This window comes from Neolamprologus multifasciatus, chromosome 8, assembly GCF_963576455.1.
Source record: "Neolamprologus multifasciatus chromosome 8, fNeoMul1.2, whole genome shotgun sequence".
In the NCBI taxonomy this organism is placed as follows: Eukaryota; Metazoa; Chordata; class Actinopteri; order Cichliformes; family Cichlidae; genus Neolamprologus; species Neolamprologus multifasciatus.
In genome coordinates this window covers 5,197,510-5,210,136 of record NC_140446.1, presented here as the reverse complement: position 1 = coordinate 5,210,136, position 12,627 = coordinate 5,197,510, and the positions used below count along the sequence as shown (strand labels likewise).

At 40.3% G+C, this 12,627-nt stretch overlaps 1 protein-coding gene across 2 annotated transcripts in view; it reads left to right on the top strand.

Moving 5' to 3' along the window:
- The window catches only part of tbkbp1 (TBK1 binding protein 1), a 79,834-nt gene that overhangs the window by 28,767 nt on the left and 38,440 nt on the right, over window positions 1-12,627 (top strand). For both annotated transcript variants that reach the window (XM_085169629.1, XM_085169630.1), the window contains exon 2: window positions 8,698-8,959. In XM_085169629.1, the coding sequence (XP_085025755.1) occupies window positions 8,714-8,959 (246 nt within the window). In that variant the 5' untranslated portion in view covers window positions 8,698-8,713. The remainder of the gene's footprint in view (window positions 1-8,697; window positions 8,960-12,627) is intronic.

Below are 12,627 nucleotides of genomic sequence, written 5' to 3'. Positions count from 1 at the left end.
AAGTAGAGAGAGCGAGGACGGGGAAGAGAAAGGATAGGATGAAAGGAGATGGAAGGTATGAGGGAAAACAGTAAAATGTAATACAAGCTCAGGGGAAGGACGTGGGTTGGATGGGAGAGAAAAGCGGTTGCATCGTTCACGTACAAGATACAACATTTAAATCGCACTCTGTGGGGACTCCAGTTTTCTCTTTGATCCTGGTTCTGTTATCACTGGAAAGCTCAGCCTTGACCGCGCCGGCGTGATTTCTACTGCACTCGTATATTTATGCCTTTGGATACAGCAGAAGCTATAAAAACGTACACGCACAACCTTGTAAATGTGCATGCAGGATCATTGTGGGAAATAAAAAAAGCTAATAATTATATTGTTCGAGGTTTTTAATATCTTTAGTATTACAAAGCCACACAGTGAAAACACGAAGATCCTTTTTCAATATTTACATGCAGATTTTCCCCTTCACAGTCTACGGTAATCAATGATTAGCTGGCAGTGAGACACAAACAGATCTCCCATCGAGAGAAGAATCATCTGTTGCTCGAATCCTCTGAGGTTCCCAAAAATATGATTTGCAGCATTTACAGAACGCAGCAGTGCTAAGGATCTGATTGGGTTATGAATGTTTGTAAATGAATGAGGCTTGTTCTTTTTAACTCAGCGTAGGATACCCTGCTGAGACTTTGCACCCTTTTTAGCTGCTGTATGGCACGCTAAACAGAGGATACATCAGGTGATCACAGTTTTATATTTGACGTTTTTACTGTAATCTGTCCTCCCAGAGTGCTGGAAAATGTATAGAGCTGTACATATTACCTGTTACCAAAACAGAAACACCAACATTCAAGGAGAGAAGAAGAGATCTAGCTGCAAAAATAAATAAATACAAATCAAATCTTGGCACGCTCCAGTAGATAAAAGCTGCATTTTCACCAGTAGCATCTTTAATGGTCTTACATACTTTCATCTATTTGTTGAAGTAATTGCTTTTTGGAATTCAAAGACATGGCTCCTTCGTTACATGTTTTGTAATGGCTCTATTTAAACATGGCAGGAAATCTGTGCTAAGATAATAATGGGTTTATGTTAGAAAATAATGAAAAGAGATGCTCTATGATCTGCATCACAGATTTTGGCAGTCAAACCAGTGATTATCTCCGTGTCTTAATTGGTAGCCATCATGCGAGTTAATGGTTGCACATCGCTGCAATGTACAGACATTGGCTAGTACATTTTCTCATGAATATAGAGGTGATATAGTTGTGCTGCATGTGTTACACAAGCCAAAAGTATAGTTATTGCGGCAATGTTCCAATATGGGGTTAAATAATTCATCTGAAGTATATATATATATATTTTTTTGTTGTCCTTTTTCCACTGTGCTAGCATTTGCAATGTAGAAATCAACACAAAGAACAGATGCAATTACTATCAGTGTCATTATTTATGCATGTATTTGATCTGAAAGCCAGTGACAATTCATCCTGAAGGGGTGCATAGTGTAAGCATGGCTATCCATCCAGTGGATAACAGTTGCTGTTTTACTTAAACGAAAAAATAAAATGTCACTAGAGGACAAATCTGGATCAGCAAAGTCATTAAGATTCAATCTCTGAACCCGCCCAATTTCTATTCCGAATTTCCGAAATTCATGAAATATTCAGGTACAGAATGACGGACCAATGGCGGACTAACCATTAGACTGGCTTTGCAATCCAAATAGCTGTGTGGCTAATGTTAAAATTCTTTAATTTATTTTTGCTGACATGCTGAATGGAAAACATTTCATAAGCAGCTGGTATTCGTGAAAGCTGAAAATTTAGGGAGACCTTTGGCTCGATTGATTTCTGATCTTTAGTTTCCCTACTCCAATCTGAAATTTAAAAATGTGCAAATTAACCATTTGACATCTGAAAAGTGCTGTTTTGAAATTCAAGTGCCATATGTTTCATGAATTTTTAATGCCTTAGTCTGATAGGCCGATCACGAGGCAAGATGCACTTGAATCCTAGTCTCTAATGGATAGCTTCTTAGTGGGATCTTGTAGACTATTCTGCTAAAGTTGTAGTATTTTTGGCTTTAAATGGATTCTTTTTATTCTCCTAAGACTGCAGAAAAAAGACCAAGTAATATATCTTTCTCTCTGAGTGTGTATTTAAATGTGTGCTGCAGTGTGTGAATGTGATAACATTCGGTTTGAGACGTGAATCACGCTGGAAGAAAATGTCATCAGACCAGAACTTATCAAACTGTTGTTTAGGCTATTGTGAAGTAAAATAAATAATAGGGTAGCTCATTGAAACACAACACAGACGTGTAAAGATGAACACAATAACTGCTTAGTTGTCGAGACTTTAGACTTTCCACAGCAGCAGTCTGTGGCCTTTTTAGTACTGTGACATAGAAGGATGGGAGTGGTGATTTAATCTCTGGAGAGAACGAAAGGGGGACAAGGAGGGAAGAGGGTGAGAAAAGAAGAGTGGGGGGAGGTAGTCTCTGTGGAACAGTGTCTGCCACGTGGCTTCCAGGTAATGTATGACTTCTTGCGGTAATCACTGTAATGAAGCAGGGAGCTGGTTGGGGGAGAAGCGTCTGACTTTAAGCCTGGAGTCCAGTGGGGCTTTGAGAACCTCAGCAAATGAGCCTCGTGGTCCAAACAAGAGACAGAGAGGGGATAGAAGAGTGGAAAAGAGGGGACTGCATGAAGATATCGAGTAGAGGAGCTGTGAGTGTGTATATGTGATGCATCACTGTGATAAATGAGAGGAGCACAAAACACAGATGTTCCCGAGTTCTGGTCCTTACCTATCAGAAGACAAACTGATCATCGTCCACGGCACTCTCTGTGCAACTAGACGAAATTATTTTCTATGCAAATTACTCAGATATCCACGGCCAGCACATAATTCTTTTCAAATTTATGGCATGATTTATGTTTTGCACGGGGTGCTGAATATAAATATCCACATGGTGCTATAATATCTTTTTTTTTTAGATAAGCAGCCTATATGTAGGCAGATCGTATATTTTTAATGTAAATAATTCCACCCAATACTACATGGTGAAAGTTTACTTTGTTGTAGGTTTGTTTGGTTTAAATGTCATTTGGTAATCCATCCTGAGGTTGTATTTTTAGAACATATCACCATCTTGCCATGACTTATTCAAAGTGCTTTACCAGGCTGAGCAAAACAAATAAATGGATAACTACATAAATACATAGAAGCAGCTCTTCCAGATATTAACATGTTGTTCTTGCTGGGGATTAGTTTAAGTGTGAAAATGGAAATTAATTAACCGAGCTGCGCTAATGGAGAGTTTAATAGCCACAGCAGCTGAACGAGCTTGGATGGAATCGGCATCCTACCTGAGTACTTTGGATCGCATCCAAGAGCTCATGTTTAAATGAGAAAAGAAAACCTTGGCCAGCCTTCCAAAGCAAACATGGACAGTTTTGTGGTTAAAGTTGTATTAACTCTTTTGGGTCACTTGAGGGCAGTAGAGCATCCTACCAGTACTACGTTTTTGTTGTTGTTGAGAGACACAATGAAGTTCCACCTGTACCAAAAATATGACCTTTGAACATGTGACGTGACATTGTTCAGTGTTTTTCTTTACCTTTAAAGTTAATGTGACCAAATTCTTTTGACTAACTGATGATCTGTGTTGATTCTTAGTTAACTTTACCTCTGTTGTGTTGTCCTGATAGATCATCAGATTTCGCTGTTATTGACTATCTTGTGCTCATTTCTTGCCGTCCAGTACTGCAAATAAAAAAGACAGTGTAGCTACCGTAACATTGCCCATTGGTTTGTGACGTCCCATTTCTAATCCTTGGGACAAACAATTTCAACGTTGCCATCTTTGTATTTTAACTGGCTATGAAACTACACACTCATTGGCTAATGGCTTGCCAATCAGCAAGTCATCAACCAATGGGCATGGCCTAGATAATCTGACAAAAAATTTACATAACGGACAAGTGTACTGACCGAGGCCTTAAACTCGCCATGATCTCTAAAGGACTGCAAGTTGTTTTTGGAGCCATGGTATCCCAGCCGGTGGCTACTAAAAGAATTGGACGTTTAAGGCACTTCTGCTTCATTTTTCAGACCCAGAAGTTACGTCCATCTATGTAGAAGCTGTAGTGTAAAGAAAATCCAAAAGATATGCATCAGATTTATGACATAAATAGCTCAGTTGTTGGCAGTCAGACTACAACAAGAAGACAATACACATAAATATAACATTCCTAACAACAGATTCAGGTGGCACTAGGATGTCAGAGCGCATCAGAACAACAATAGTTTCCAAGGAGAGCACATAATGATGAGTTTTGAAGTATACTTCAGACTACAAAACCAAGCTGACTTTGTCACTGTGCATGTGAACAGAATTTTAGCACCAACAGAAGCTAATAACACATGAGTTAGCCACAAGATTGTTAGCCAGAAAATTGTGCTTGTGTATTTGTTTTGCCATGGATGTCATTCACTGTTGGTTAGGCTTAGGCTCCAACGTTCCATGTATGAGCTTAGGAGAAGAGAGAGGATTGGGTTGGAAAGTGCCCCTTTCCAAAATGAAACCTGCATGCTCACGTTTCTAACAGTATCTAGTGGATTTAATAGTGATGCCAAGAGGTTCTGGCATTGTCGCTCATGTCTGGGACACCAGTGACATAAACCGAACAACACAACGTGAGTGTTAACCAGAGATGTAATCCGATTACTTTTTTCAAGTAACGAGTAAAGTAAGGGATTACTATTGCAAAAACGGTAATTAGATTACCGTTACTTTACCGTAGGAACGCTGCGTTACTGCGTTACTAAAACAAGTGCGACGTTCGTGACAACAGCTGTGTGCAGATCAACAATGGATCATATATTGAGTGCAGAGAGAGTATGAGCGTGCAGCGTTTAAAGCGTGGAAGTACTGACCTTACTTTGAGTTTGATTCCATAAAAAGTAACAAAAACATTAGTGTCCGTTGTGCGTGGGAAGAAAACGTCTTTTTACAGCGAAAAAACCCTAAACTTCCAAGCAAGCACCGAGTATGCTACGACGTAATGGGAAACTCACAGAGAAACTCACTGATTCTTTAACTGACCGCTGCGGCACACCTGCACCAGGGTAAACCTCTGCCTACCCCACTCCTGCTTTACAGGTGAAAATAGAGCAACAGGACCGCTAGTCTTTGACTTTATTTATTTTCTGCTGTGTTTTACTTGCATCTATTTGAAAGACTGAGTGTAAACACATAAAAAAAAATTATTTTATGTGCTGGAATGTGCAGGTTTAAATATTAAACAAATTTCTTCCAGTCAGAGAATGTTGCATATAATTAAATTTTTGCTTGATGCATAAAGTTAAAAGATTAAAACTAATAAAACAAGTTTTAAAAAAGAGACTTTTCCATTTGATTACATTTTGTATGATGGATTATGCAGAAAAAGTAGAATTGAGCTGAAAGATCTATCGCTTTATCACCTATGCAGGTTGTAAATCGTGTTTTTAAAAAGTAACTAAGTAATTAATTACTTTTGAAAATAAGTAATCAGTAAAGTAACTGGATTACTTTTTGGGGGAAGTAATCAGTAATTAGTTACTGATTACTTTTTTCAAGTAACTTGACCAACACTGGTGTTAACGAAGACTTACCTACTTTAATATAAACATATAGCAAACGCAGTACTCACTCTTAAATTAGATCTGTTTTTGTCTGTGCCAACCTTTTAGAAAAATCTGTCTCTTTGGATAAAACGCGCTATATAAGAATCATCCCATTTACCATTCATACAAACTGAGCTGTATGTTGGGCGACATGAGAAGTCACATTTTTTCATTAGAATTTTTATTTCTAAAACAACAATACTGATTATTGCAGATTTGCAGTTTTAAAAACATTTCTGTCACGGTTAAAAGAAACCAATCGCTGTCTCACCAATATTTCCATTTTAATGGTATTCAGTGTTATTCTCCCTCTGCTCCCTTTTTTTGTACAACCTGTTTATCTTTCCTCCTGCTATATGAGACACCATGTGCAAAGATATGATATTAGAGTGACGCAGTGTTTGCCAGAGTAAACTGCCTCAGACTTGACAGCATGATGTCAACACAGTATACATCACAGAGCCTTAATATCTTCCCAGCTTAAACACTACTGTCCAGGCAGTTGGCAGGTGATGGGCACTGCTTGATCAAACAGGCATTTTTGTCCACGCGTGCATTTTACTCATCGTTTTTTTTTTTTTTCTGAGTGTGTGTATGTGCGTGCCTGTGCTCGTGGGAGTGCTTTTGGATCATCCCGTTAGACCAGCGAGGAAAAGAGCCGTAGATTGGCTGAGGCTTTATTCCCCTCTCTCTTGAAACACAAGGAAAATAGCACCGTGGAGGAAGGGAGCAGATGAAAATAGCTCAGTGGGCAATCGCTGACTCACAAGGCAATGCTGCGAGTCAGGAAGGCATCCATTCCAGTATACATCAAATCAACTAGCTGTTGTGTAACTCCTCTAGTACCAGTAAATCAAACCGCTGTTGCTACGTCTAGTATGACTTTTGTGCACTTGTGCCCTTTGTAGCGGAATTAAAAGAGGATAGTGACATCACAGGCGCCATTTATCACTTTTGACAGCCCGGCCCGGAGTCTTCGGGGCAGGGGAGAGGCCAGCGTGGTCAGCTAGCTACTCAGCTCATTCATCATGCCACTCAAGGAGTCTAGGCTGTCAGAGCTCATGTTTTTTTTAAGTACTGTGAAATGGAACAAGACAGCAAACCCAACTCATATGCAAATTATACTCTGATTAACATATCAGCTACAGTACATGCACTGGTTACTCATGCACCCGTGAGGGACTTCTCGCCAAAAATTAAATGCAAAAGACCGAGGTAATGAAGGCCAAAGGGTTCATGAGATTACGTCTGCTTTACTGTTTTGCTAATAATCACAGTTTTGTACATGTAAGCATCGTATCCTGGTTAAGCCTGGAGAAAAAGATACAAATCCGACTTCAGAAAAGTGTATTTATATTGGGGTGAGTGGCTAATTGAACTCAGGAGATACAGAGAACTTGGGAGGCTGAATAGGCTGAAAACACCAGGCTGTCTTCGGAAAACATTTTATCACCACAGGTGCTTGTTTGCTTTGTTAAAGAATCTCCGCAAAAGCAATTCACTGCAAATTTCTGGCCCTAGCCGACTGCTGCTTAACCTTCAGACCCACAGCAATCTAAATGTTCCCAACAGAAATGCCCTTCGTAAATTAAAATGTTGACACGTTATTCCGTGCAGGGAGAGCGGCAGCATTAACTTCTCAGACGTTTTTTGTTGAGTGGGATGTGATGATTGATGCGTCCCACCCTTCCCTCCTTTGTGACTGGAGAGCTAAGTGAAAAGAGACAACGGGGAGCGCGGCGTTTTATCCAAAGATGAACCTTGAGTGCCATATATTGTAAAATCACAGCACAAAAAAATAAAAAAGGGAAATGAAAGAAAAGAACAAGGGCAGCGTTTGCTTCATAGACTTACATTATATAATACAGAATATTAAATGAAAAATATAAGTAACAAAGACCCAAAATCACAATATTAAAAACAATGCAGAAGTCTGTGTAGTTATCCTGCAGGCGATAACAAAGCAAGCACACAACAGGAAAAAAAAGCACAAAAGTAAGCTGTTATTTTTAAATGGAAGTGATGGAAAGATTTTAAACAGACTCAAAGAAACAGTGATCCATCTCAGCCCTCCAGAGACCCAAAGTCTGGGTGAACACTGAAAGCTAAGTGCCATTAAAACACACACATATATGGATGGGCTCAGCGGTTCAAAAATATTTGGGAACCAGTGCAGCGGATTGTTTTGAAGTCTTTATCTGTTGGCAACACTACGGAGTCTAATCATATTCAAATAGGGTGCTTTTATGCTGAAATATGTTTGATTTTACAGAAGAAGAAGAAAAAAATCTTTCGAACTCATGATCTAAAGCTGTGCTCTGACTTATCTAAAAACCGTCTACAGCTTGCTTTCTCTTTATTTCATTTCTCTCAGCTTCTTTGTTTTGTACCTTTAAAACCTGATTGCAGACAGATGATTTGTTCAAGCCAAAACACGTTAAGATCTCCGTGTCTTTCCCTCACCTTGTTATCCAGAGCAAATTTGCATCGCTTTGTGTCCGCTGCACTGACCGGTCACGCTGCTTCTCGAGTTTGCTTCCCTTCTGTCAGAACGAGACTTTTGAATCGCAGAACGGGGCAGTGAATAATCAGGTAGCACTGGCATTTTTTTTGTGGGGGGCAGTTTATGCGTAAGCACACCCGGTGTGATATTGTGGCTAACTGGATCATTGCACCTACAGTACATCTGAACTCCTAAGACACAGTAAGCCATCTCTAAATTTCACGTGCCCCTCAGTCATCCTCCCGTGCCTCTCGGTACCCACTGTGCTTTTGAATATTTTACATTGTGTGCTCCAGCAGTCCGACTGCTCTCGGTAGAAAACTGCTTTGTTCTTTTTTGTTTGTTGCGAGTAGCTGAGTGCTTGATGTTTTTTGGATTGCTGCTGTAGCACCGAGAGGCGACCCCAGCCAGAGTTATGAAACGTTTCTTTTTTAATTACTTTATTTTTGGATGGTACATTTAATTGAATGGAAACAATCTGGCAGTTTAATAATTAATAAGCAAATATCTGTCTCTGTGTGCCCTCAGCTTGAAGCTCTGAGCGATGCAATCTCTGTTTGGAGGCGGAGGGGAGCTGGGGCTGCTCGGTGGAGGCGGCGACGCAGGAGGCCTGAAGGAGGATGGCTGCGGCAGCGTTGCGTGGCGGTCTTCGCCGCTGCCCCATGATGAAGTCTACTCAACCTCCCACTTCGCCCTTATCACCGCCTATCAGGACATCAAGACCAGGCTGGCCTGCCTGGAGCGGGAGAACACCAGCATCAAGAGGAAGCTGAAGATCTATGAGATCAAGGTGAAGAGTTTTTCACTCCTAATGTCAAACATTACAGCAAATTCAGACTCGCACAGTTGTTTTTGACCTTGTTGGTATCAGACAGAAAAATTGCAGTACTGGAGAGGATGAGGCTAATGTGGTTTTTATTTTATTTACTGAAAGTTGCTCAAAAGGGGAGACTGCTGTCCACTCACCTTCCATTTTATTGAAGTTGTGAGATGAAAAAAGATGAAAGAGGGAGCTTTCATTCTCTGTGATTGGTCGGCTTTGATCCTTGGCTAGCTGGAGAACGAACATTAATCTGAAAGGAGGGAATTATTCTGTGATATATGGCACAGAAGCCAAATTTTTCCCCTTTAAATAATACTAAATGACATTTGTAAACATGTATCAGAGCCTGAAATGAATTCCAAATATTTGTCTGTATGCACTGAGCCTAGAAGGTTATATCGATCCAGATTAGTCTGTGATCATTTCTTGAGGACATCAACATAATGTCAGTTTGATATGTATTTTGCTTTTTCTTTTATTTGTAAGGAGTCCTTCCAAAGTTTTTATGGATCGAGATTCAACTTAAATCGAAAAGTTAAAGGCTTAAAGCCAAGAATGAAGCAGTTTTGTGCAACTGTTACGTAATCCCGAACTAAATCCACTCAAGTTACTCAACTAGCAGAGGTGTCAAAAAAAATCATAGGAGACCAGACGAGCTGAAGACCTCAGGAGTTTGTCTATAAACGCATCACAACAAACTTAGCGAGATATTAAACTCATGTGCATACTCGGATACTTTTTTAGGTGCAGATGTTCAGCTGCTTGTTCACGCTTCCAGCGGTGTCTTTATTAACTCAGGCTTTCTGCTTCAGGCTGTGTTTCGTACATCATTTCACTTTTTCCATGCAAAATGAATGTCAGTCAGAGGAGCATTTCATCGGGAGCTAAAGGGAAACTATCGCTACAAATAAGGCATGAAAGCAATGCCGGCAGAAAACAGTCAATTTTGTATATTTTTAAGTTTAGATTTTTAATTCCCCACCCAATACGCTCTCGGTGCTGGCATTTACTTCTAAGGTGACAGCCTGCATTAGAGTTGTTAAATTTGATATGTTTAAACTTCACAAGCAAGAAAGAGATGTGGAAATCACACATTTAGTTTTCTTTGATAGGCTACAGTAAGCGAATTGATTCTCGTATCTGTGTTCTGTTCGATGAGTTGCATAAAACACACTTTGCAGTAAATCTGAACCGAGAATAAAAGCATATTTATGCATATTTATTCATGCATTTTCTGTGCCACCAAGTAAAGGCATGTAAATTCCCCGTGTCAACGTGATGCATATAGCGTGTGCTGCAAGGCTTCGTTCAATAACATCACTAACGTATGGCTTTACAGGTTTGCATATAAAACACATCCCATCCCTCAGTTTAAGTGCTCGCTGTCACTGACAAAACTGGGTTGATTAAGTGCATGAATGTACACTATTAGCACTGAAATCTACTGGGATTCAGCAGAAGGGTTGTGACAAAGAGTTCAAGCAAAATCGTCTTAGTTCCCACAGATAACGTCAGCGACAGTAAATATTTCTGCACAGCCGGACCTGCAACTTTGTCGGTGGATATCAAAGCAGTTCTTGGTTGGGTGAGAAAGCTGGTGAGGCAGAAATCCACCTCGCAGCAGTGGTTGGACCAGCACGTTGATTTGACGGGGAAAGGGAAGGCAAATGAGCGTAAAGAAATAGCGTGGGAGGACAGAAAATGAGGAAAAATGGGAAAAGAAGTGGAAAGAAGGAGCAACATGGGCGGAATCATGCGTTGATAAACACGGAGAGAGGGTGAGAAATGAAGGAGTGAAGGGAGATGATGATGTACGGAGCAAGGGAGAGATAAACGGTTCAAATTAAGAACACAGAAAGATTGGAGAAAAAACACTCCTACATTGTGATCATCATTAGTCTGTGGTCTACTTATTCTAGATATAATATGGCTACGAAGTAGTGATGTATCTGCCTTCACTGCCTAATTCTCCTTCAGGTACACAAGGACTTTTAATAATCTGCACTGCTTACAGTATTGGAGAGCATCATTAACAGTGTAGCTCTTGTTCTGCTGCATCTGAACAGAGAACAAAATGTTTTAAATGACTGAAAAATTGTGAAAGAGGCTGCTGTGATAATGAAGACGGTTCCAAAAAGATGTTGCAGTATTACGAGCTACCAGGGAGAATTTTAAGCTTCAGCTATGTTTGAGTTGACTGTTTGTGAAAGAAACAGTCAACCAGAACGACTCCGACCCGATATCACGACCAGTGTTGGGAAGGTTACTTTTAAAATGTATTCCATTACAGAATATATGCCCCAAAATGTATTCTGTAACGTATTCCGTTACGTTACTCAATGAGAGTAACGTATTCTGAATACTTTGGATTACTTAATATATTATCATGCTGTTTACAACTACATGAATGTACTATTGCTGTGATTTATTACTGTTACTGAAAGTCCGCGGCTCCGAACCGTAGTAAAGGGACCTCTGGCTAATACGGTGGGTTCTGTGTCAGGCTCATAGCCGAAAAATAGCTTTACTTACAGAGAGAGGCGTTGAAAGGCTGCTGCAACGGGACTTATTGTTTCAGAGGAAAACATGAACACGGTGTACAGTCGAGTCTTAATAGCTTACTTACAACTGGGCTCGTCAGGCTCTCTTCTTGGCTGCAGTGGTTATTATTATATTTACATGCTTCCAGCTCCAGTTTCTGCTCAATGACAGCTCGTACTTTTCCTTTTTCTCCCTCCCTCGCTCACAGACACATAACGGGTATGGCAGCTGCCAGAGTCCATTCTCCCTGCAGCACGGACTACACTGCCTATGATGCAGTGTTGCCAACTCCTCAGTAAGGAAAATCGGTATTGGTTGTCCTAAAAGTCGCTAGAAGTCGCTAAATGACGTCATCATCTAATTTGCATAATTGGTCATGCTAATGTCATTGTAACCTATGCTGCTGGAGAGAGAAATAACATCGTGGACGAGACATAAAGTGAGCAAAAAACATCCTAAATGCATTTAGAATTTATTTAGAACTACAAATTAAATTTCTTTTAGCAATTATTGTTTTTTGTAATGTCACAATTCCAACCCTGCTCCTTTACCCGGGCTTGGACCGGCAAAAGTGACCCGAAATAGGCTTACTTTGTGTATGTGTGTTTATAAGTAGTTTTAAACCTGATCCACAAAACAGCATAAGAGTAAAAGAAGAACTGACTGCGTTACAGCACCCGCTGCTTGTTGAGAGTAAAAGCCATATGCACTTTCACGTCTTTTTTTAGCGACTTTTTTTCTAAAAAAAAGTCGCTAGGCGGTCTGAAAACTCGCTAAATATAGCGACAAAGTCGCTAAGTTGGCAACACTGCCTATGAGGCTACATTCTTTAGAGCTATACCTGTAGCATTCTGCCTATTAGCTTAGCACAACAACAACAGGCGCTCTCTCACCCAGGAAACACGCAGAGCGAGAGCGTCACCCTGTAACCATGGCAACCGTAACGCTGCCACCTGGAACAACAGAACGTAGCTGTCAAACAAAACCCAAACAGTCCTGACCCGCCACAATATGAAACAGGAAAGTACCGCCGTGTAATCCATTTATTTCAACAAAGTAACTGTATTCTAAATACCACCTTTTTAAACGGTAAC